At 40.7% G+C, this 26,773-nt stretch overlaps 1 protein-coding gene across 1 annotated transcript in view; it reads right to left on the bottom strand.

Annotated features, from left to right (window-relative positions):
- The window catches only part of LOC117365392 (tyrosine-protein kinase ZAP-70), a 128,515-nt gene that overhangs the window by 40,157 nt on the left and 61,585 nt on the right, over positions 1–26,773 (bottom strand). Inside the window, exons 12-14 of the mRNA XM_033955789.1 lie at positions 25,792–25,984; positions 16,509–16,649; positions 5,243–5,355 (exon numbers count right to left, since the gene is read on the bottom strand). Of these exons, the coding sequence (XP_033811680.1) occupies positions 5,243–5,355; positions 16,509–16,649; positions 25,792–25,984 (447 nt within the window). The remainder of the gene's footprint in view (positions 1–5,242; positions 5,356–16,508; positions 16,650–25,791; positions 25,985–26,773) is intronic.

Genomic DNA, 26,773 nt, shown 5'->3' with positions numbered 1-26,773 from the left:
CTACTGTAACTCACTCTACCAAGGCAAACACAAAAAGAAATTTGACGACTTCAAAATACAGCAGTCAAACTTATCTACAAAGCTAAGAAATTTGATCATGTTATCCCCCTCCTTCATGATGCCCATTGGCTACCTATAATGCATCGCATCACCTTTAAAATACTTCTCCTCACTTACAAAACTGAACAAACTCACATTCTAGGATTTATTGATAAACATTTGATTCCTTATTCTGCCTCCAGAACACTAAGATCCAATAAGCAGACTTTACTAGCAATCCCTTCTGTCCACGAACTGTTCTATGATATCACCCAAAAGGCTATTTTCTCGGCTAATGCACCTTCACTTTGGAACGCTCTACCACTGGATATTAAACTAGAACCCTCATTGGAAAAATTCTGCTCCAAAGTTAAAACATTTCTCTTCAGAGATGTATACAGAATCTGAGATCTCACTTCCTCCTCAACCACAGACAAACACTTTAGCTGAGACCTACAAAGGCTTCCTAGGAAGTGACCCTCCCTTTTGTGATTTTCCACTCCCCTCTTATCACTTTTATTTGTATCTCAATGTAATTATATTCCCCAATGTTCTTTTCAATGACCCTGTCTGTTCATGTATATTTTTAACCAGTTTTATTATATCATGCCTGATATTGTTTTCCATTTCTTTTTTTTCTTTTTATTTTACCATATTTTTCTTATATTACACCTATTGTAAACTGTTTAGCTATTGTTTGAATAGATGGTATATCAAATGATAAATAAGCTTGGAAACATAGAGGGGCATAATAAAAAAAATGTCTAAGTCCCCTTTTGGCCTAAGTCCCTAAATGCTGAAAGTAGGCAGCAGGGAAATATCCATTCTCAAAAAAAATGTCCAAAATGAGGGTTTATTTTTAGAATGGCCTACCTCTACGTTCAGCAGTTTAATCGCCCAGAACAGCACTACGTCTAACCTTAAAACATATTATCAACCAAAAAATCGCCCAAGTCCCAAACGCCCAAAACAAGACCTTTTAGGCAAAGGAGGGGCCAGTCCTTTGCCTAAAAGCAGGATTCTGTAACCGGCGTCTGTCAAAAACAGCACCAGTTACAGAATCCTGGGGAATAATAATAATAATAACTTTATTTTTGTATACCGCATTACCATGGAAATTCTATGCGGTTAACAGATGAAGAGACTGTACATTACAGCGAAGTTACACATTTTTTTTTTTTTGGCATAGCTACATTTACATTTTCGGCGACGCTACATTTGCAGTGAAGTTATTTTTCAGGTCGGTTACTATTGCAGAGAAGTTACATTTGTTGTAATTTGCATATATATAGCGGAGTTCATACAGTAGTGTTACATACAGCGGTGATATATACTGCGACCCCCCTCTGCACTAGATTGGGTGCGTCTTCAGCAGGAGGACTTAGGATCCCTCCTGACGGACATCGGGGGGGGGGGTTTCGGGGTAGATCACGATCGCGGCAGGAGAGTTTAGGCATCTCTCCTGCCGCGATTGTTGTGGTGGGGGGTGGACAGGTTGCCTGGGCTGCTGAGCTGATCGTGGGGTTGACAGGTTGCCAGACGGTACTTATACATTTTGACTTAGACCAAGTCAAAACAGGTATAAGTTCTGTCTGGCAACCTGTCAACCCTTTTTGGTTATGGCTGCCAGATGACTAAGGCTAGGTCGGCCCACCTCTCGCCCATCTCCTGTCCTTTCCCTTCCTCCAAAAATGCCTCTTTTCGCTCTAGGCGTTCAGAGGCAGGGTAAAGGCCTAAGCTGGTTTTAGATGTATCTAAACTGCGGCTCTTTAGCCACTTGAGTGCCACTGCCGCCATCGGGAACAGGCTGGCGCCAAGTTCTCCCTGCTTTTCCCTGTGGGGCCGGCCAACTCTCGCCACTCGCGTCAATTCTGACGTCGGAGAGGACGTTCTGGGCCAGCCAATCACTGCCTGGCTGGCCTAGAACGTCCTCTCCGACATTAGAATTGACGACGGGTGGCGAGAGTTGGTCGGCCCCTTGGGGAAGAGAAGCAGGGCGAACTCGGCCACGGCCTGTTCCCGATGGCGGCAGTGGCAGCCTATTCTCCAGTGGCGGTGGCAGCATTTTCCCAATGGTGGTGGCATAGGGGAGGGCAGGGAGAAAGAAAGAAAGGGGGGACAGGAAGCCAGAAAGAAAGAAAGGGGGCAGGGTGAAACAAAGAAAAATGGGGCACGGAAAGAGAGAGAGAGAAAGACAGACATACAGAATGAAAGAGGGTGTGGAGAGAGAAAGAAGGGAGCAGGGTGAGAGAGAGAAAACCAGACATACAGAGAGAAAGGGGGTATGGAGAGAGAGAAAAAGAAAGAAGGGGCAGGGTGAAACAAAGAAAAAGTTTGGGGAGGGAATGAGGTCTGGAGGAGAGGAAGCATACAGGAGGCTGAAAGAAGGGAAGAAATATAAGAAATATTGGATGCACAGTCAGAAGAATAAAGTGCAACCAGAGACTGATGAAATTACCAAAGGTAGGAAAAATGGTTTTATTTTCAATTTAGTGATCAAAATGTGTCTGCTTTGAGAATTTATATATGCTGTCTATATTTTGCACTATGGCCCTTTACTAAACCGCAATAGCGTTTGTTAGCGCAGGGAGCCCATGAGTGTTGAGAGCAGCGTGGGGCATTCAGCGCAGCTCCCTACGCTAAAAACTGCTATCGCGTTTTAGTAAAGAGGGAGGGGAATATTTGTCTATTTTTGTATAGTTGTTACTGAGGTGACATTGCATAAAGTCATCTGCCTTGACCTCTTTGAAAACCCGCGGAATATAAATGATAATTAACATTTTCTCTGCGTACAGCGTGCTTTGTGTTTTTAAAATTTTATTGTTGGTAGATTTTTTGACTTGACCACAAAGGTAAGGGGGAGGGAGGGAGGGGAACTGCTGAAAGACATCTAGTAATCCTTGAAGGCTTGACTGTGCAGGGAATTATTTTTGTAAAATCATGTTTTGTTATGTGACTGGCATTATTTAGACTTTAATTTCTATGAATGAATAGAATGAAAATGATATAAATTACTTGCTTGTTTTTATGTGCGTGTGCTGAAGGAAAGTGGAGAGAGAGTGGGCTGAGGACGCTGAAGGGAAATGGGAAAGAGAGAATGGGGAGAAGACGCTGATTTATAAATTGACAATTGTACAGAATATTGTTTCTTTTTTATATTCATCCATAGCTGCATGTTAATGATGTGCTCATATGCACTTATTTATCATCATAACATATACATCATCATTAACATGCAGCTGTGGATGTGTAAGGACAGGCTGAGGAGGATGGATGGGAAGGAAGGAAGGTGCACATATCAACATATCGTACATTTTTAACATGCATGATGCAGCTATAGGCAAGCAGAGGAGGATGGGATCATACAGATGTGCATGTTCAGATATGCGCTCAGATGTGTAGTTTTTTCTGATATATTTATTAAGCTTACAGTATTTATAAAAACACATTTAATACTTGTTACAAAAATATTGTGCAATTGTGATCTACTTCTGGCCTACAAAGGTCAAAAGAAATCCTTAGCCCTTTCAGGACCAAGGGACATATTTGTCCCATAACTTTAAAATCCTATAAATTTTGATTGGGATAGTCTACAGTTCTAAATTTGATATGTACGGATTCCATATGATACTGCCTTTATGTAAACAAACTGGTTCCGACATTCATTCATTAGCGTCGTTGCTAGATTGACGAGAAGATTCACTTGCCACACTGTTCATAAGCCAGAAGTGTGATTTTTTTAAATAAAAATAATGATATTTCACAAAAAAAATCAATTTTTTGGCATCTGCAAGCCCTTTTTACCATAAAAATGTTGTCAAAACCACAAAAATTGGCCTACGATCCTTATGGTTCTGAAAGGGTTAACTGAGATTTTACATTCAAAAGTGAATTATAGCTACTAGCACTATTATTTATTATGCAGATGTTTGTTAGTTTGTTATTAGTTCAGTATTAGACATATGTTAGTTTAGAATAGATAGATATAGATTAGTTTAGGTTAGGTTAGGTTAGGGCCCTGCTGAAAGAGTCTACCTTGACGTGGTTGCAGGCTTACAAATCTTTTGGTCAAAGAGTGCGGCGACAGAGAAAAGTATGTGTGTATTCGGCCCATGGTAGAAGGGGGGGTCGGGGGGGGAAGGGGTGCGTGGGGGCCCCAATAGGATTGCTCAGTAAGGGGCCCAGAAATTTCTGATGGCGGCCCTGGTGAGGAGTAATTTATGTTGAGTTTACACCCTGTCTCCCTCAATCATTTTGAAAAGAATCAATGCCATCTGTCAGCTGTCAGGATGTACTTATCCTCTCCACTTGAACTGCCCACATCTAATCTAATCTGACCTAATCCAATGCTTTTATTCCGCAAATACCTTGCAAATTCTATGCAGATTACATATGAAGAAGCCAGGAATACCTGGAAAAATACACATTTGACCTTTGCATTATATACAGGCCCATAAAAACTGAAACAAATATCTTTCAAATCATCAAGTTTTTAAAACTCTGAAACAAAAGATAACTATTAAAACAGTGGTTCTTAAACCTGTCTTGGGGACTCCCAGCCTGTCGGGTTTTCAAGATATGCCAAATGAATATGCATGAACAAGGTTTGCCTATAAAGTAGGTAGTAGGCATGCAAATTTCTCTCATGCATATTCATTAGGGATATCTTAAAACCCCGACTGGCTGAGGGTCCCCAGGACAGGTTAAGAACCACTATTTTAAAATATCTAAATTCCACCAGTAAGTCATTCCACATTTTTGTTGCCGCAAAGTGAAAAAAAGACTAAAAACTATTTTTAAACCTGTCTCCTTTATATGATAGAAAATGAAAAGCCAGAAAATCTAGCAACCTTATAACATTATCACAGGTTGGAAAAATAATCAATGAAAGCATATGGTGAGGAGACATTCCATGTAATTTCATTCACGGTCAGAAGGAACTACACCTACTTTCCCCTCCATTACATTTTCAGTCACTCTAAATTAGGAATCTGTTTCTTCACTTCGAGAAAAAAAAAATTACTTGAGCAATTGATTTATCTTGAGATCTTGGAATATAATCACAACATGGATTAGGGGAAAAAAAAAAAAAAAAAGGGATCGTATTTGAGTAAACATAGTCTTTGCAACTCCTCTCACCACCCTTCCCCCTCCCCCCCCCCCCCCCATACACACACTTCTACATATGCCTTAGATTCCTTACTTGTACGTCCAGCAGTCTCTCATGAGCTTGTACATCTCCTCAGGACAGTCTGCTGGGCAATCCATTCTCTTGCTCTGCTCAATGAAAAGAATCACTTCTGGGCCTTTCATTTTCTGCAAAATCAAAACTCAAACCCATTAGAAACTGGAGTGTACATTTTCCTTCAAAGAACCTCCGCACGAGGACAAAGTGAAAAGAAGACTAAAAAATTAGACTTTAAGGGGTCCTTTTATTAAGGTGCATTTAAGATTAGCACGGGCTAAATGCTAAGACACCCATACAAATGAATACCTTAGCATTTAGTGCACGCTAAATCGGTTAGTGAGCCTTAATAAAAGGACCCCTAAATTATGATATCGGACTGATGAAGAATTTATGGTGCTTTCATCGAAGTATTTCACCTCTGATGGTCCATTGAATATCATCAGTAAGGGCTCCTTTTACTAAGCTGCGATAGCGGTTTTAGCATGCGCTAAATTGCCGCACGTGCTAGATGCTAACACCAGCATTGAGTATTGAGCATTGAGTACTTAGCTGGCGTTAGTTCTAGCCGCGGTAATTCTGCGCGTGCTAAAAACGCTATCACAGCTTAGTAAAAGAAGCCCTAAGTGTAATTGTGGTGCACATTTTTTTGTATGATTTATTGGGTAACGCGCACATCTTTTAGATATTTCTAAATTTAGCGCATTATTACCATCTTTATTCAAAGGCCTTTTGTGGACATACTCGTATATACCATATCCCTCCCGGGTATCTGATTGGCTGATATTTGTTCTGTCCCCTTCTTGCTTTCCCTTTAAGATACTACCTTCTTGATCTACATTCAATTTTATTTTTCGGTGGTATGGATTTTTATATTTTTTGGTTGAAAAAAAAGGAGGGAGTAGGGGTGGTCCAAAACTCTTTCAACAAAATACAACACCAGAAGGATGAAAAATAAAACTCAAATATTTATTGACAAATCACCAAAATGGTCCCCCAAAAGGCTATATTGCAAACAGTCTGTCTCTGGGAGTTTTATGATACAGCACTATGGAATGAAAATGTTGATACGGCACTGTGTTTCGGCAAACAATATCTGCTTCAGGAGTCACAAGATCCCAGCAATATCCTAGCTCGTAGTCATAGGGAAACCTCCAGGAGAATCTACATCAGTGGTTCCCAAACCTGTCCTGGGGGACCCCCAGTCAGTCAGGTTTTCAAGATATTCCTAATGAATATGCATGAGAGAAATTTGCATACCTGTCACTTCCATTATATGCAAATCTCTCTCGTGCATATTCATTAGGGATATCTTGAAAACCTGACTGGCTGGGGGTCCCCCAGGACAGGTTTGAGAACCACTGATCTACATATTCTAAAACAACAACGGAGAAACCACCGATTGTCATGAAAGTTTCTCCGTTGTTTTAGTATGTATAAATTCTCTATGGAGGTTTCCTTAAATGTATGAGCTAGTATATTGTTGGGATATTGCCAAAACACAGTGCTGTATTGAGCCTATTGTCATTCTATAGTGCTGTATCATAAAAATCTCTGGAGACAAACTGTTTTTAATATAGCCCTTTTGGGCATCATTTTGGTGATTTGCTTATAAATATTTGCATTTTATTCTTCAACCTTTTGGAATTGGTTTGGTATTTTTTAAGGGTTTTGGGGCATCTCTGCTCCCTCCTTTTTGTTTCTCACATTACAGAGCTTTTTCTTCTTCTTTTGGTGTTTTCCTTTTACAGAGATGCCAAGTCTCACTCCTTGGAGGCTCTGTCACTCTCACACTCTTTCAAACCCTTCTCTCACTCATTGGAGCCTCAATTCCAGTGTACTTGATCCTAAGATTCCCTGTTTACGCTATGCTATAAGAGGTTTATTAACTAACCATGTGGAGGGGCATAATTGAAAGGAACATCTAAGTCCGTTTTCGTCTAAGCCGCAAGTCGTCCAAAGTAAAAAAACAACATAGGACAAATTTTCGAAAACTACGTCCAAAATTTTTTTTGTTTTGAAAATCATCTAACTATACGTTCTGCTGATCTGATTGTCCAAGCCGCTAAATTGTCTATCTTTATACCACATTTTCATCCAACTTTTCATCCAAGTAAAAAATGCCTAGAACAAGCCCTGTTGGACGTGGGAGGGGTCGGCAAAGTGATGGACTGAACACCCAGACATGGCACCTAAATAGTGGGGGTACCTTACAGGGCACTGCTGTGAACTTCACAAAAAGGGTGCCATGTCTTCTCCTCACTACAGCTCCCTTATAGGTCATGGTGAGCCCCCCCCAAACCACCTCCAGAATCCCCTAGACCCACTTATCTACCACCCTAATAGCCCTTATGGCTGCAGGAGCCACTTATATGCCAGTAAAAAAAGGATTTTGTGGGTGTTTAGAGGAGTGCACATGTTTAAGTATCAATGCAGTGATTACAGGGGCTTATGGGCATTGGTCCTCCTCTCCATGAGTCCCTAACCCACCCCCAAGACGGCTTAAGCCGCCTCTGTGCTGGACGACTAGGCTTTCCTATGCCAGGCTGCCAGGTGATGATGGTCTGGAGGCTGAATTTTAAAGGTGTGATTATGATTTTTATGGGGTTGGGGGGTCGATGATCACTGGGGTAGTGTGTAGGGGTCTGTATTATGTGTTTGCAGTACTTATCTGGTGACTTTAGGTGGGTTTTTGTGACTTAGACCATGTTTTAAATGGTCTAAGTCACAACGTCCAAGTTCTGTTTAGGCTCTGTTGTAAAACTTTCAGTTATACATGCTGTACGACTAAGTCTAAGCCTGCCCACATCCCGCCCAAATGCTGCCCTCGACACTCCTCCTGACATGCCCCATTTAGCTATGATCATTCAGCGGCACTATGAAGGCCTAGATCGTTTAAAAATACGTCCAAAATCCGGTTTGATTATCGGCACTTGGACATCTTTTGTTTATTATCGTCCAAGTGCCGACTTAGGCCGGTTTTTGGACGTTTTTCTCTTTCGATTATGAGCCCCATAGTCTATATTTTTATCTCTTTTTCCCTTTCTTTTATTTGAATGATGTTCCTTTCTGAATTCATTTTGCTTGTAAACTACTTTACTACTTACACAAGAATAATGGTATATATAAAATAAACCATAAACCATTATGCCTAGTGCTAACCCCTCAGCCAGTCAAGCTGTTACACCTTCATTTAGGGTGTAACTAATAGGTGTAACTAATTTATAGTAGTGGTGTTAGATTTTGGATGATATCAGCTACAAAAAAATACTGTATATCCTACACTTTCTAGGCCATATACTGTCTGCAGTAGCCAAATGTATATCTGCAAAGAAAAACTGAGCTGAAAGCCACAGAGTGACCACACACAAGTACACCAGGAGGTCTCACTTCTAGGCAGTAACTTTTATCACCAAAGGTACCCGAACTGAGGGTGCTGTGGTTTGATTATGAGGAGGCCCAACAAGGAGTAGGTCACAGCTTCACTGTATCTCCAAAGCCCAGTGCCTCTTCTCCTGCTTGCAAAGTAAGCCTGCCTACAATGCATATTTTGGGAGATGTCATTTGCAGGGGCTGCCTCAGAGGAAATGCATCTTGCCCAGAAGTGCTGGGCACGTGGTTTACAGCTAATAGAAACTAAGGCCATATCTACTGTAAGTTTATTTTTGGCCCAGCCTGCTACATTCTTCGCTTTGGGTGCAGAAGCAGACACCCCCCTCTGTTTAAAGACACAGATGTTGTAAGTGACCCACAATCACTGAGCTTTTTGTTTTAAAGAATGCAAGTTGAGTCACTTCAGCCTAGCGGTCTAATATGGCATATGGCATATGGCAGTTAGTACAGAACTGTTTATTTATCTGCCTCTGCCTTTTAGAAGAAATTCTCCCAAGGTGGTATATAGCAAGAATAAGCCAGACATATGCAATAGACAATTAGAGCTGTAAACATATTCAAATAATAGTGCACATTATAATAATAATTATTTATTTTATTATATACCGCCCCACCAACAGTTCTGGGTGGTTCACAAGAAGTAGAACTGAAACAATTCAGCGAAAAAATACAATTTCATAAAAACAATATATCCTACAGCGGTCAAATACAACAATGAGTAAAATACAGTTTAAAATATACTAAGAAAATGAAAAAGAGAATAATAATAATAATAAAACAGTACATCCTGCAGCGGTCAGATATAACATTAATTAAAACACAATTATGGCACACTATGCTACTTACAATGTCAATACAATACACATTAAAGCATCTTAATAAACAGCATAAGGTGGAAGTAGAATAGAACACAGCACCACTCTATCTTAACAAACTTATAATTCCTTACCAGCCTAATTGCCTTCTCCGTTCTGCTTGCAATAACTTGCTGTCCTTACCTCCACTCTCAGAAATACATCTAACATCTTCTCAACTCTCTGCCTTCTAGTTAGTACATTGGGCCAAAATTCTAGAATGACCTCTTCATATCAGAAACGCTCCTACTTTGCCAGAGTTTAAGAAGGCACTTAAGACACATCTCTTTATAAAATCTTTCACTACCTGATATGACTCCTTTGTGTGATATGTTTTGTGTAGCTTATGTTTATAACAAGGTTGTACATGTAGTTTTTATTGTGAACTGCATAGATGCTTTTTGGATACTTTGCGGTAAATCAAGTACCAATAAATAAATCAATACAAAGAGTGGAAATGTAGACAAACCAGTCTGCACAAGCAGAAACATGGCAGATTTCTACCAATATTTATTTAGAGGGGCATAATCGAAAGGGACATCCAAGTCTGCTTTTGTCCATCTCGCAAGTCGTCCAAAGTAAAAAACAGCTTAAGACACATTTTTGAAAGATATGTCCAACTTTTTTTTCGTTTCGAAAATCGTCTAATTATACATCCTGCCGATCTGATCGTCCAAGCCACTAAATCGTCTATCTTTATACCACATTTCCGTTCAACTTTCCGTCCAAGTCCAAAACGCCTAGAACAAGCCCTGTTGGACGTGGGAGGGGTCTGCAAAGTGATGGACTGAACACCCAGACATGGTACCTAAATAGTGGGGTACCTTACAGGGCACTGCTGTGAACTTCACAAAAAGGGTGCCATGTCTTCTCCTCCCTACAGCTCCCTTATAGGTCATGGTGAGCCCCCCAAACTACCTCCAGAATCACCTAGACCCACTTATCTACCACCCCAATAGCCTTTATAGCTGTAGGAGCCACTTATATGCCAGTACAAAAGAGTTTTGGGAGGGTGTATAGGGAAGTGCACATGTTTAAGGATCAATGCAGTGATTACAGGGGCTTATGGGCATGGGTCCTCCTCTCTATGAGTCCCTAACCCACCCCCAAGATGACTTAAGCTGCCTCTGGGCTGAACGACTAGGCTTTCCTATGCCAAGCAGCCAGGTGATGATGGTCTGGAGGCTGAATTTTAAAGTTATGATTAAAATTTTTATGGGGATGGGGGGGGTTGGTGATCACTGGGGTATTGTGGGGGGGGGGGCTCCGTTTTATGTGTGACTTTAGGTGGTTTTTTGTGACTTAGACCATGTTTTACATGGTCTAAGTCACAACGTCCAAGTTCCATCTAGACTCTGTTGTAAAACTTTTGATTATAAATGCTGTACGGCTAAGTCTAAGCTGGCCCACGTCCCGCCCAACTCCCGCCCTCGACACGCCTCCCGAAACGCCCCGTTTAGCTTTGGTCATTCAGCGGCACTATGAAGGCCTAGGTCATTTAGAAATACGTCCACAACCCGTTTTTATTATCGGCACTTGGACGTTTTTGAGAAATGTTCGTCCATGTGCCAACTTAGGCTGGTTTTTGGACGTTTTTCTCTTTCGATTATGAACCCCTTATTTACTGGGATTTATTAACTAGCTTTTAATGAAGAGATTCATCTCAAAATTAGATTAGATGCGTATAGACTAAGAGGCTCATAATCGAAACGGAAATACATCTAAAAACCGGCCTATATTGGCACTTGGACGATCAATAAGACAAGTAGTCCAAGTGCTGATAATCGAACCGAGTTTTAGAGGTATCTAAAAATGACTTAGGCCTTTTCAGTGCTGCAGTACGCCCTGAACTCAAAGGGGAATTTTAGGAGGACTGGTGAGGGTGGTATTTGGGCGGGGCATGGGTCGACCTAGACATAGTCGTACTACAACTATAATCAAAAGTTTAATGAGGCTGCCCAGACAGAACTTATACGTAGCAACTTAAGCAATTGAAAACCAGGTCTAAGTGCCCAGAAGGTATCCAAAGTGACCAGATAACCACTGCAAACACAAAGTACAGTCCCCCCTACACACTCCTAGTGATCACTGCCCCCCCCCCCACCATAAAAATCATAATAAAAACTTTATATATCTGCCTCCAGAACATCAGCACCTGGAATAGGAAAGCCTAGTAGAGCAACACAGAGGTGGCTTAAGTAGTCTGGGGCTATTAGGGTTGTAGACAAGTGGGTCTAGTATGTTTTGGGTCACCATGACTTATAAGGGAGTTATGGTGAGATGTGTATATGGCACCCTTTTTGTGAAGTTCACAGCTGTACCCTGTAACGTTCCCCACTACTGTGTTGCCATGTCTGGGTGTCCAGTCCATCACTTTTCTGGCCCCTCCCACGTCCAAAAGATCTTGTTCTAGGTATTTTTGACTTGGACAAATTTTTGGACGAGAATGGGATATAAAGACAGACAACTTAGCGGTCTGGCTGACCAAACGGCTGGACGTATACTTAGACGATTTTTGAAAAATAAAAATATTTTGGATGTATTTTTCGGGAATGGACTTTAAACACTGCAGACTTTGGGTGACTAGCGACTTTGGCCCAAAACGGTCTTAGACGTTTCTTTTGATTATGCCCCTCTAAGTATAATGCAAAAATGGACAATTATATACAGTATACCACACTCAAATAAAAATGTTTGGTTCATTTTCTTTTTCATTGAACTTGTTTCCACATGTGGGCATTTTTTCTGGTTTGTTTCACACATTTGTTTTTAATGTGTATATTGTATGTATGGTAGATATTTTCACTATCACCATATGAATTATTAAATAGAAATAAAAGAAGATAAGAAAAATAACAAAAAAGTAAAAAAGATAATAGCTCTAGATACAAAAAGAAAGGCAATTGGGACTAATGATAGTTCACAAAGGGCTGTTCTGACAGGACTAGTTCCAAAGACAGACGCCGTGAATACTTGAGGTATCTTAGCCTTTACAAATAAAAAATCCCAAGATAGGAGGGTTTTGAAGAAAGAATTCTTTCTTATACATCACAACGTAAGGGTCATTGGCCAGTGACTTAACATTATGAGGATAAGTTTGGTAGATATTTTCTTACACATCCAAGTTGATTGTACATACCATTGATTTGTGTACACTAAAATGAACAAAATTCATGATTTATTTGGTTTGATTCACTTAATATTCCATTACATACAAAAAATTTGTTTCAGCGGTTTAGAATAACAAAATGCACCATCCTGCAGCTCAAAGCTCCAAATATAAACATAGGTCCAATACTTCAATAATCCAACACAGGTCCAAGCACTCATTCAACTGCTGTCTAATTAATGCCTATGAGTGTTGTATGACTGGATGGACTTTTCAGGTCTTTATCTGCCATCATTTACTATGGCATTATATTATTAGGTGTTATATTATTAGGTAAGCAATGAGAGGTTATGAGTTATGATAGTTTCTGAAGCGATTTTATGAGCTTAGGATGTGTGCTCTGATTATTTGGCTGTGTTTCTTGACAGGGACCCAGCCTTGATAAAGCATTTCATCACGAAACATGTTGGCACAAGAAGTTCCTATAACGACCATACAATTAAAGCTACGTCGTTTTGACTAAATATTTCTTTAAACGTTAGCACTTTGGAACACTTGAATAGTTAACTTATATGCAGTTTATATATAAAATATTTAAAGCTATTATGAATTATAATAATAATAATAATAATTTTATTCTTATATACCGCCAAAGCCATAGAAGTTCGAGGTGGTTTACAGCAAGAAGCGCTGGACAATCAGCGAAGAGGTTACAGTCAAAATCAGCAATACAATCTTACATAATGAAGGAATATGAGAGTTATACAATCTTACATAAAGAAGGAATATGAAAGCTGTTTAGATCATTAGGGATACTGGTTGATTAAGCAGAGTTGAGAAGATTATTAGTTAACAAATCGATTGAACAAGCTTGTTTTTACCTGTTTTCTAAAATTGAAGTAGGATGATGAGAGCGCGAAAATGTTACTAAGCCAATCGTTCCATTTGCCTGCCTGGAAGGCAAGAGTTCTGTCCAAGAATCTTTTGTAGTGGCAGGCCTTTATTGTCGGATAGGAGAACAGATGTATTCTTCGTGTGGGTCTAAGATAACTGGCCAGATTGAAGTGGGAAACGAGGTAAGTGGGGGCTAGGCCAAATATTGATTTGTAACATAGACAGGAGAACTTAAACATGATCCTCTCCTCTAGGGGCAGCCAATGGAGTTTCTGATAGTAGGGGCTTATGTGTTCCCATTTCTTCAGCCTAAAGATCAGCCGAACTGCCATGTTTTGAATGACTCTGAGTCTTAGGATGGTTTTTTTGTAGGATGCCAAGTAAATAATGTTGCAATAATCGAGCAGGCTCAGGATGGAAGATTGAACCAGTAAGCGGAAGGATGGAGCATCAAAGTATTTTCTGATGGTTCTGAGTTTCCATAGTACAGAAAAGCATTTTTAAACTAATAAATCTGTGTGAGCATTAAGAGTGAGGTGGCGGTCCAGGATGACTCCTAGGATTTTAATGGAGTGGTCAATAGGGAAGACCTGACTGTTCAAGGAGATCGATGGGTCGCTGATTTTGTCATTGGGGGTAGCGAGGAAAAATTTAGTTTTGTCGGTGTTGAGCTTCAATTTGAAGTTAGTCATCCATAGTTCGATTTCCTTTAGAATGGATGAAAGATGAGTCTTAGTCTTGGAGGTCAGAGTGGTAATGGGAATAACAATGGTGATATTGTCTGCATAGATGTAGAATTTAACCTTTAGGTTTTGAAGCAAGTTCCCCAATGAGGCAAGGTAGATGTTGAACAGAGTGGGGGAAAGGGGAGAGCCCTGCGAGACTCCGCATGAGTTGACCCAACTAACAGATTTTTTATTGTCACTGTAGACTTGATATGACCGTTTGCTCCAAAACCCTTGAAACCATTTTAACACATTACCTGAAAGACCAATTGACTCCAGACAGTCAATCAGAATAGCGTGGTCAACTAGTTCGAAGGCACTACTTAGGTCTAGTTGCAGAATAAGAGCACTGGTACCCTGGCTGAATAAGGTGTGGAGGAAATCCAGTAGTGATGCTATGACAGTTTCGGTGCTGAATCCAGAGCGGAAACCAGACTGATTGTCATGCAGTATGCTAAATTTCTCCAGATACATTACTAGTTCCTGGTTGACCAGACCTTCCATTAACTTGACGAAAAACGGGGTGCTCGCAATTGGTCTGTGATTAGATGTCTGTTTGGTAGATTCTCTAGGTTTTTTTACGATTGGGGTGATCAGAATCTGGCCTAGATCCTCAGGGAAAGTACCAGTTAGTAGGAGAGAGGAGAGCCAGTTGAATAGCTTGGCTTTGAAAGAGAGTGGCGCGACTTTCATAATGTTTGGAGGGCAGCAGTCTAATCTGCAGTAGGAGACGGGGAAGATTTTGCACATCAAGCTTAACGTTATGATACAGTTTGAACATGGAGTGGTGCATCTGAGGATCAATTAAGCATTTCTTGAAGCCTGGTTGTGAATCGAGTTTGGCTTGGTTGTTATTTTATTGAATGAATGCTTATTTAAAATTGAGTGTGAATATCGGTCATTAACTAAGTTACATATAACAGTCCACTTTTGCATCTTAGCAGCATTTAGCCATATAGGACTAATTTGTTGGTATGCCGAATATTTCTCTTTTCAGTGATTGGGTCAATATTGGGCCTAATGTTTAAAAAATTTGAAACAACCAGGAGAGGCTCCTGGCCATTTAAATTGCCTGTCCGGGGCTAACTGGGTATATTCAGCACCAGTTAACTGAATGGTACCACTGAAAATGTCTGATTAGTGCCCAACGTGAAACTGGCAGTTTGGGGGGGCATTCTGAGGGCGGGGTCAGTCCTTGGCCAGTTAAGTGCTGACATTCAGCACTTAAATGGTAAAGGAAATGGCATAAATAGGACAGTAAAAAAAGTCAATCCTGTCTTTATGTGGTTCACCATAGCCGGTGCTGAATACCACACTTAACCAGCTACATTATTGCCGGCCCCATTTACCCAAAAATATAATGCTGCAGCCCAGATGTGACCCAGCGTTGAATTTCTGGGGATAACACCAGCTGCAGTCAGCAAAACACTGAGGGCCCGATTCTGGAAACCACGTCCAAACTGTAGGCGGCAGTAGGTGTCCTACCGTCGTCTATTGGACCAATCGGGATGCACGTTAAAAAATATATATATATATCGAGGCAGCAAACGACGCCTACAGACATGTCTGGGCATGCCTATGGATGACTAAGGCTGGTGCAGGAGTGGTTTATGCCAGAAGTGGCCTTAGCCATCCATAGGAATGCCTAGGTGCTTCCGTAGGCGCAAGTCAGATGCCTTAAATAGAGACCTGTAAAATACTGGCCTACATTTAAGGCATCTGTACAAAAAACAGATGCGCTGCTGACTGACCTGTGGTAGGTGTCCATTTTGCAGGTGCCTACCACAGCAAGTGCCATTTCCAGAATCCGCCCCCGACTGCCACATGCTGAATATCGGGCCCATTCAGCCCGATATTCAGATCTATTTAATCAGCCAGGAACAGCTCCTAGCCAGTTAAATAGCACTACGCAGCCTAAGCACTAATATTCAGTGCGAGATGGCCACTGAATATTAGCGCTTAGCAGATAGAGGATAGCTGGCTAGATCGCGCAACTTAGCCAGCTATCTGCACAATTTAAAGCGCTAGCCAGTTATGTGAAGCAGCCAAATTGGACCGCTTAAATAGCTGGTCTATTTTTTGCAATTATAAACTTAGCTGGCCAGCGCTGAATATTGACTTCGCTGGCTAAGTTTATGGCAGCCAAAAATAAACTGGATATTTAATGCCGGTCCCTAGAAATGGCCTAGCATTGAATATCCGGACATAGCGCCAAATATGAGAATCTGCCCGGTTACCTCCCATGGTCTGAATATCAGCCCTATTGTGTTTAAACAGGGTAAGTAAGCAGGACCAGCAAACACACTCACCTTATATGGCTTCTGGCCATAGCTAAATGCCTCCCACATAGTGATACCATAGCTCCACACATCACTCTTGCTGGAAAATTTGTGGTAGTTGATGCATTCAGGTGCATACCACTTTAAGGGCCACTTTCCAGCCGTCCGTGCCTGGAGAGAAAGCATATTATGAGCTCCATTCTGTGTATCTTATTGCATAGATAAAAACTTTATGACCTAAGGCAGTGGTTCCCAACCCTGTCCTGGAGGACCATCAGGCCAATCGGGTTTTCAGGATCACCCTAATGAATATGCATGGAGCAGATTTGCATGCCTGTCACTTCCATTATATGCAAATCTCTCTCATGCATATTCATTAGGGCTAGCCTGAAAACCCGATTGGCCTGGTGGTCCTCCAGGACAGGGTTGGGAACCACTGACCTAAGGCACCAGTTTTATACTTCACACAGCATGTAAAAAGTGGGGGAGGGAATCCCAAGCATTTCACAATGGCTACACCCATTATCGATAATAACGATTCACACAAATCAGGTTCTATAAGGAACTGACGTCAGTGAGCACTGTCCAAGAACAGTCACTGGGATGTCTGGATTAAACAGGATGGGGAAGGGTAGTAGACCGAAAACAACTAGAACCCCTTGAGAGCTGCTTGTCACCTTACCAGTGGTCCAGTAAACAAGCTAAGCCAGTCCTGGTTTGTAACTCCTACTAATCATTTCTATAGTGCTACTAGATATACACAGCACTGTGTCCCTAGTGGGCTTACAGTCTACAGTAAGTTGTATACCTGGGGCAATAGAGGGTTATGTGACTCAACCAAGGTCACAAGGATCTATAGTGGGAATGGAACCTAGTTTACCAGGATCAAAGCTCAACGCATGATTGGATCTGGCAGTTCAGGTACCAATTATATGATAAGCTCTTTGTGGCATGGATATATTGAACTTGGATACTTATCACCAATGTAAAGAACTGCATACAACCAGCAGCACTATTAAAGTAATAAAGAGTCTAGATGGAACTTGAACGTTGTGACTTAGACCATGTAACACATGGTCTAAGTCACAAAAACCCACCTAAACTCACCAGATAAGCACTTCAAACACATAACACAGACCCCCACACACTACCCCAGTGATCACCAACCCTCCCCCCCAAACCCCAAAAAATTTTATTCACAACTTTAAATTTCAGCCTCCAGACCATCATCACTTGGCCCCTTGGCATAGGAAAGCCTAGTCGTCCAGCCCAGAGGCAGCTTAAGTCATCTTGGGGATGGGTTAGGGACCCATAGAGAAAAGGACCCATGCCCATAATCCCCTGTAATCACTGAATTGATACTTAAACATGTGCACTCACCTATACACCCCCAAAACCCTTTTTTAGTGGCATATAAGTGGTTCCTGAAACCATAAGGGCTATTGGGGTGGTAGATAAGTGGGTCTAGGGCAGGGATCTCAAAGTCCCTCCTTGAGGGCCGCAATCCAGTCGGGTTTTCAGGATTTCCTCAATGAATATGCATTGAATGATCTCATGCATATTCATTGGGGAAATCCTGAAAACCCGACTGGATTGCAGCCCTCAAGGAGGGACTTTGAGATCCCTGCCCTAGACCCACTTATCTACCACCCCAATAGCCCTTATGGTTTCAGGAACCACTTATATGCCACTAAAAAAGGGTTTTGGGGGAAGTCTACATCAACTCACACTGGCTCCCAATCCAAGAAAGAATCCAATTCAAATTCTACTGCATATTATTTAAAACACTACACGGAGACAGTCCATCATACCTGAACAATCGCCTCATCCAAGCAACCAGCACCAGACACAGAAAAACGCACTCCCCATTCATACCCCCCCCATCCAAAGAAGTGAAAAGAACAAAACTACATGACGGCCTCCTAGCCACACAAGCTGCAAGACTAGATAACCAAATCTCCAACCTTCTGATGACCACCCCAGACTATAAGACGTTCAGAAAAGAAATAAAAACCACACTTTTCAAGAAATTCCTAAGACAGAAATAACAACACGACCACTAAAAGCCCTCAAGATCTTCATATTACCTCTCTAGCTATTCTCTACAATTCATTTAATTCTGTTATTCTGTAACTCTGTAATTCTTTATTCATTGTAATTCTGTCCTTAAACTAACCTTTTGTAATCCGCCTTGAACCGCAAGGTAATGGCGGAATAGAAATCCCTAATGTAATGTAATGTAATGTAATGTATAGGTGAGTGCACATGTTTAAGTATCAATTCAGTGATTACAGGGGATTATGGGCATGGGTCCTTTTCTCTATGGGTCCCTAACGCATTCCCCAAGATGACTTAAGCTGCCTCTGGGCTGGACGACTAGGCTTTCCTATGCCAAGAGGCCAGGTGATGATGGTCTGGAGGCTGAAATTTAAAGTTGTGAATAAAATTTTGTGGGGTTTGGGGAGGAGGGACTTTGAGATCCCTGGTCTAGGGGATTCTGGAGGTGTTTTGGGGGGCTCTCTGTCACCTATAAGGGAGTTGTAGTGAGGAGAAGCCATGGCACCCTTTTTGTGAAGTTCAGAGCAATGCCCTGTAAGGTACCCCACTATTTAGGTGGCATGTCTGGGTGTCCATCACTTTGCAGACCCCTCCCACGTCCAACAGGGCTTGTCCTAGGCGTTGTGGACTTGGACGGAAAGATGGACGGAAATGTGGTATAAAGATGGACGATTTAGCGGCTTGGACGATCAGATCGGCAGGACGTATAATTAGACGATTTTCGAAAGTAAAAAAAAGTTGGACGTCTCTTTCGAAAATGTGTCTTAGGTTCTTTTTAACTTTGGACGACTTGCGAGATGGACGTAAATGGACTTAATACGTAATACGTCCCTTTCGATTATGCCCCTCTATTAGTTCGTTGATTCAGAAGGTAAATCATTAAGATATTATGAAAACAATAATGTTTTTAAAACTTTACGAAATTGTGGTAAATGACCTATTAATCTAGCAGAGTCAGGGAGTTTATTCCAAGTTTCTACCAGTTTAAACACAAGAGATTGGCTAAGCTTCCCAACAGATTTAATTCCTTTAAAAGAAGCGAACAATAGTTTATATTTCTGTATAATTCTTGAGTGGCAAGATCTAGAATTATTCCAATGTAAGGAGACAAAAGGGTCATAAATTCCATAAAGAAACTTTAAGACAATACATGCACATTTAAACTGAATCCTAAAACGAACCGGAAGCCAGTGAAGCTTTCTCATCAAGGGAGAGACATGATCGTATTTTCTCTTCCCAAAAATAAGTTTTGTCGACGTATTCTGTATCAACTGCAGTCGTTTTAGACTGCTCTGCTTAATGCCCGCACAAACAGAATTACAATAATCCAACTGGGCAAGCACAATAGACTGAACCAGCATTAAGTGGTGTTCTTGATGGAATAGTGATCTTACTTTTCTCAACATATGTAAACTAAAAAAGCACTTTTTTGCCAGCGAATTTATCTGATCATGGAATGTGAGAGATAAGTCCAGAATGATACCCAGAATTCTGGAGGAGAAATCCAATGTGATAACAGCAGGAAGTGTCTCCAGTCTAGGTCCAATCCAAAGCAATTTAGTTTGGGCAGCATTTAATTTCATTTGAATAAACAATGCCTACATCTGAAGTTTGGAAATACAACAATCTATATCGGAGACTAAGTTACTGAGGTCAGGATTAACTTCCAATAGAATAAAAATATCATCTGCATAAGTAAATATAGTTTCTGCAGATATAAGACAAAAATTTTTCAATGAAGCCATATAAATGTTAAATAAGATTGGTGACAAAGGGGAATCCTGCGGCACCCTGCAACTAGGTTTCTGTGAAGATGAAATCTCGCCTTCTAAATAAACCTTGTAAGATCGCAGCAATAGAAATTTACTGAACCAATTCAAAACTACTTGGTTTAAGCCTATATCTGATAACATCCGAATCAAAATACCATGATGAACAACATCAAATGCAGCTGACAAATCAGATACAGAGAATATGCAGGATGGCAGGGGTAGAGAGAGAGTGAGAGAGAGAAGGGCTGGAAGACTGGCGGGACATGGGGAAAGAGTTAGTGGTGGTAGTGGCTCACTTGCTATAGACCAGGCGCTAAAGGGCAAATGAGTGCATAACCATCAATACTAAAAATAGAAAATTTGGCCATTTTACCATTGCTGTAGAAATGGTCTTAGCATGTGGGAATGACAAAGTTTCAAAGTTTCAAAGTTTATTATTTTTCTTGATTAATCGCTTTATCTAATTCAAAGCGATGTACATAGTAAAATATAATTAAAAGAAAACATACAATACAAACTTTAAATACTTACAATGAATAATAAAAACTACATTACATTGGGTAAGAGGGGTTTATGAAATACATTTGTCAAATAAAAGAGATACATAGGAAAAACACAAAAGGGGAAACATTAAAACGAATGGTACAAAAATATTGGAATTATTGGTCTGAATATTATTAAATTAAGTATTAAAAGCATCATTAAATAAAAATGTTTTTAATTGTATTTTAAATTTTACCAAGTCTTGTTCATTACGTAAAAAAATTGGAAGAGCATTCCAGGTTTGTGGGGCTGTTACAGAAAATATAAATTGTCGTCTGGTGTTTATAAATTTTAATGAGGGAACCGTCAGTAAATTTTGATCAATAGATCTTAATGTTCTAATTGGTTGGTACGGTATTAGTAATTTATAAATGAAAGCAGGTGTCTTATATAGTAATGTCTTGAATGTAAGTAGACAAAGTTTATACGATATTCGATGGATGACAGGAAGCCAATGAGCGTTTTTTAGCAGAGGGGTAACGTGATCGAATTTTTTAGATTTAGTTATGAGTTTTATGGAGACATTCTGGATAATTTGCAAACATTTAAGTTCAGTTAGTGTTATACCTTTAAAGAGAGCATTACAGTAATCAAGTTTGGCTATCACTAAGGAATGGATGAGAATATTTAATGATTTTGAGCAGAGAAATTTTGAGATAGATCTAATCCCTTGTAAGGATGCACTAAGGCCAATTTTTCCTGTAGTTTGGTAAAAGGACTGCCTAGTCTCTTTTACACATGCAGAAAACACAGACTGTCACTAAGGGCTCCTTTTACAAAGGTGCGCTAGGGCCTTAACGCACGCAATAGCGTGCGTTAAATTCCCCAGCGTGCTAGCCACTACCGCGTGGTAATTTTGTGCGTGCGCTAAAAGCCCTAGCGCACCTTCGTAAAAGGAGCCCTACGTATATAAAAGTAACCACATATTAAAAAATTGAAATATATAACAAAAATTAAAATTAAATGCCCCAAAAGCCAGATTCTATATATTACATTACATTACATTAGTGATTTCTATTCCGCCATTACCTTGCGGTTCAAGGCGGATTACATCCAAACTAAAACAAGAATTGCATTTGAAGGAATAGAATAAGCGATGACATAGAATTTTTAAGGTAATAAACGTTGGGTAAAGAGTTACCAAAGGGAAGTGGAGGTTTTTAGGAGATAAGAATAGGGTGAAATTATATAAAGAGAATCAGTGACACATCCCCCAACCCACTCCCATGCAAAATATAAAGATCACAGAGGTAAATTTCATCAACTGGCATTTTCCAATCACTACATTACAAATTAACAAATAAAACAAAAATGGGAATTTTGACTAGGTTTTAAAGGGTCAAACCTAGAAAACTAGTCAACAAATGTACTTATTTTCCATTTTTTCTTTTTATTTATTAACCTTTAAAGCAGACTAACATGGCCACCTCTTTACCTGTATCCTAAATTAAAAATAAAATTCTTGTTTACCTTTGTTGTCTGGGTACCTAATTTTTCTAAATGTATTGACCTCCTGTCTCTAGCTTTCTGTCTTCTTTTAATTCTCTTTACAAAGTCTCCAGTTCTCTCCTGCCATCCAGCATGTCTTCTCTTGTCTCTCTTCCCTGCCCCCACAATCCAGTACTGTATTGTCCCTATCTGTCTCTCTGTCCCTGGCATACAGCATTTTCCCTATATCTCTCCCTTTCTTACAAACACACACTTTCTCTTTCTCCTCTCCTCCTGTATTATTCAGCATTGCCCATGTCTCGCTCTCTTCCCCATCCAGTATTGTCCCATCTTTCTCTTTTTCCCATGCAGTGTTCTCTCTCTCTCCCCCAATCCAGCATTTGTCTCTCCATCTCCTATCTAGCTCCTATCTCTCTCCCCTGCATGCAATGGAGTATACATAGGACTGGATTAATTTATTGGGCAAATCTGGAGCCAGTTTGCAATCTGTTATAAGTGATGGGGAGATATAAAGTGGATGCTTAAAGCCTGAGATCAAGACCTTTCAACCTGATGAATGTAATGTTGGCTGACTGGCACCACCTTGTGGTCATAGCTCAAAATTTGGAACCTGGGAAAATCACTATTGATGACCTGAAATTTACTAAACAAACTGAACATAGCAGAAGTAAAGGAAAGGGAACGGGATTTGTTATGCCATCTTTCTGTGAATACAATCAAAGCAGTTTACATATTATATACAGGTATTTATTTTGTATCTGGGGCAATGGAGAGTTAAGTGACCTATGAGTTGCAGTGGGAATCAAACCCAGTTCCCTTGGTTCTCAGTCCACTGCACTAAACATTAGACTACTATTTGAATATGAATTGTATTATTTAAAAAAACAAAACTTCAAAGATAGAATAATCCAGAGTGTTTACAGGTCAGTATAGTGCAAGAATCTCATAGCAACAATGTAACATAGCAGTTATACATAGGCTGCCCGGTTCATAGACAACAAAGCGGAAGACAAAGGCGCGCGCCGACAACTTAGCGAAAAACGGAGGCGCGCACCAAAGAAAATTACTATTTTTAGGGGCTCCGACGGGGGTTTTTGTTGGGGAGCACCCCCAGTTTACTTAATACAAATCGCGCCGGCGTTGTGGGGGATTTGGGGGGTTGTAACTCCCCATATTTTACTGGAAACTTAACTTTTTCCCTAAAAACAGGGAAAAAGTGAAGTTTTCAGTAAAATGTGGGGGGTTACAACCCCCCAAACTCCCCACAATGCCCCCACAACGCGGCGCGATCTGTATTAAGTAAAGTGGGGGAGAAAGGGGGCTATAACTTGGGACATAGGAGGGAATAGAAAGGGAGAATTGTTGGGTATGAGTGAGAGGGAAAGATGGTACATGGGAAAAGCAATAAAGAGGAAAATTGGTCATTGAGAGAGAAGAGAGAGAGAGATGTCTGGGGAAGAAAAGGATGAGAGGGAGAAATGTTGGATATGGTGGTGGAGAGGGAACAGAGGGACAGATTGAAGGGAATTGCAAGTGGGAGGCATGTTGGACATAGTGATGGAGGGAGAGATGTGGCATTGTTCTGGAGAGGGGTGATAGAAAGTGAAATAGACATAGGGCTGGTGGGCAGTGGTGAAAAATGCTGCACATGATGAGAGGGGGAGAAATGTTGAATATGACAATAGAGGGGGGTGGGAGAGATGACTGAATCTCTCAAGACAGATGGACAGTGAGAGAGGGAGACTTGTTGCCAATAGGGGTGGAGGAGACAGGAAGAAAAGTTGGATTCATGGAGGGACATAGAGAGATGTTGGTTGGAGAAGGGAACAAGGTCCGGAGGAGAGGAAACATGCAGGAGGCAGAAAGTGTTGGACTCAAGGAGAGAGTGAGAGATGGATGGGGAAGGCAGAAATCTCACACTCAGGGGAAGGGAGAAAGGGCAGAGAGTAAAAAGTTGATCTCATGGAGGGAGAGAGAAAGAGAAGTTGGTTGGGGGAGGGAATGAGGACTGGAGGAGAGAAAGCGTGAAGGAGGCAGAGAGAAAGAGATGTTGGACTGGTGGAAAGGAGGGAGAAATGTTGGATGTGGCAGTAGAGGGAGTGGGAGAGATGCACCGTGGATCTCTCTCTCTCTCTCTGTTTCCCTACTCCCTTTGCAGTAAGGGAGGGAATGAGAGAGGGAGGGAGACATGTTGCCAATGGGGATGGAGGAGAGAGGAAGAAAAGTTGGACTCATGGAGGAACAGAGAGAGATGTTGATTGGGGAATGGAATGAGGTCTGGGGAGGAAGCATGAAGGAGACAGAAAGAAAGAAATATTGGCTACACAATCAGAAGGAAGTGCAACCAGAGACTCATGAAATCACCAGACAGCAAAAGTAGGAAAAATGATTTTATTTTCAATTTAGTGATTGAAATGTGTCAGTTTTGAGAATTTATATCTGTTGTCTATATTTTGCACTATATTTGTCTATTTTTCTATAGTTGTTACTGAGGCGACATTGCATATTTTAAAGTCATCTGCTTTTACCTCTTTGAAAAAAAAAATGAATATAAATAATAATTAAAATTTTCTCTGGAACAAACAGGGTATCATATTTAGGATGTAATTAATCACTGGTACTGCCATCATTTTAATAGTGTTGAGATGCCCCCACCAAGTGAGTTTAAGGGGTGATCACTGTGATATGAGTTGTTTGACCTTTTCCAAAACAAATCCCTGAAAGCAACTCTGGAAAGGGAAACTAGGCTTCCAGACAACATAAGCGATCAGGTCTGAAGGGTAGCCTAATGGTGAACTGATTGAATGTTTTTCAGTATGTGTAGAATAGTTAAAACATGGACAGCTGGCTGTCCACCAATATCAGCAGCATGTACGGTAATTGGGCAATGCCATTGAATATCAGCTATGCCCATGTCAGCATGATCCAAGCAATGTCAGGGAAGTCCAGGGGTGGAGTCAGGATGGATCCAGAATTTATGCAAACATCAGCAAAAGTCAGTGCCATGCCTGTATAGCTAACTGGGCAAGTAGAACCACTTAAACAGCAGTCCTAATTTTGCCAGTTTTTACAGCATATGGGCATGGCACTGTACCCACATAACCTCTGTGCATTAGCAGTGACACAGATATTTATTTATTCAATTTCCCATACAGTTCTCCAGGGGAGCTCAGAATGGTTTAAATGAATTTATTCAGGTACACAAACATTTTTCCCTGTCTTCTCCAGTAGGTCAATAAGGGGATTAAGTGACTTGCCCAGGGTTACAAGTAACAGCTGAGACTCAGGGTGCTGAGACTGTAGCTTTAACCACTTCGCCAATGCCCGCACATGACTCAGCATTGAATATCTGGGTCTAATCTGGCCTGCATCAGTCAGCATTTAAAAACACTCACAGTCTCTAGCTGAATATTACCCCAAGTAATTATAAAAACAATTTGTATATTTTCTTCTTTTTCAATCAAGAGCAGCAGAGCACTGGAGACCTTTACCTTATAGTAGCTGTCATCAGCAGCCAGAGCCTTGGAGAGCCCAAAATCACTGATCTTGGCGTAATGTTGATTGACGAGCAACACGTTGCGGGCTGCCAGGTCTCTGTGGACAAAGTTCTTCTCTTCCAGGTACTTCATCCCCACGGCTACCTGGTGCATGAGTTCAGCTATATTACTCACTGTTACCTGGTCTCTGAGCCCCGAGAGCAAAGAAGAGGGAAAGAAACCAAAAGAGGAGACAGAAGAAACATCAACCACTTATGCCATCAGATAGACATTGGTTTCCTATTATTACAAAGAAAAAAGCAGTTTTGCCTACAAGGTATACCAGATATCCCCTGTTAGGATGGGCATCTTCAAAAATGGAGGATAAAAGATCTCAGACTCTCTTTAGTTCCAGTGGTCAGACCATTAAATGGACTATGTAGACTTTAATCATTGCTCAGAAAAATTCCTCAGCAATGTCCTTCCATGTTATGTCAATATCACGAATACAGTGCCCAAAACCATTTAATTTATATTTTTAACAATATCCAAATGCTGAGGAGCTCTTATGGCCAATGATTAGTTTCTGTAGTCCATTTAGTCATCTTACCATTTGAGCTACAAAGTCTGAGCCCTTTCCCCTTCTATTTTTGAAGATGGTATGCAGTGGATATCTGGTGCACCTTGTAAGCAAAAACATTCTTTTTTTTTCTCTTTTGTTACTTTTTGCCTTACTATTAAAATATTTTTGCTCCCATTTCAATAGCTACAGCTCTGCAATCACTACAGATATGCTTTCTATTTGTATGAGGGTGTGCAGATTTGTAGCTGCATTCAAGGTGAGCAGATTTTGACAAGCTGACGAAAATAGGTGAAACACTTTGAAAACTGTTCTTTAATGGTTAATATGAAATATCAGATAAGAGTCAGCTAGTCTCTCTCCATTCCATCCTGTCCATTAAGCCTAGCAGGGAGCCTTTTGTTCCCTTGTCTGGTT

This window comes from Geotrypetes seraphini, chromosome 8 (genome assembly GCF_902459505.1).
Source record: "Geotrypetes seraphini chromosome 8, aGeoSer1.1, whole genome shotgun sequence".
NCBI lineage: Eukaryota > Metazoa > Chordata > Amphibia > Gymnophiona > Dermophiidae > Geotrypetes > Geotrypetes seraphini.
The sequence above is the reverse complement of the archived record's forward strand: the minus strand, read 5'-3'. Positions and strand labels throughout refer to the sequence as shown.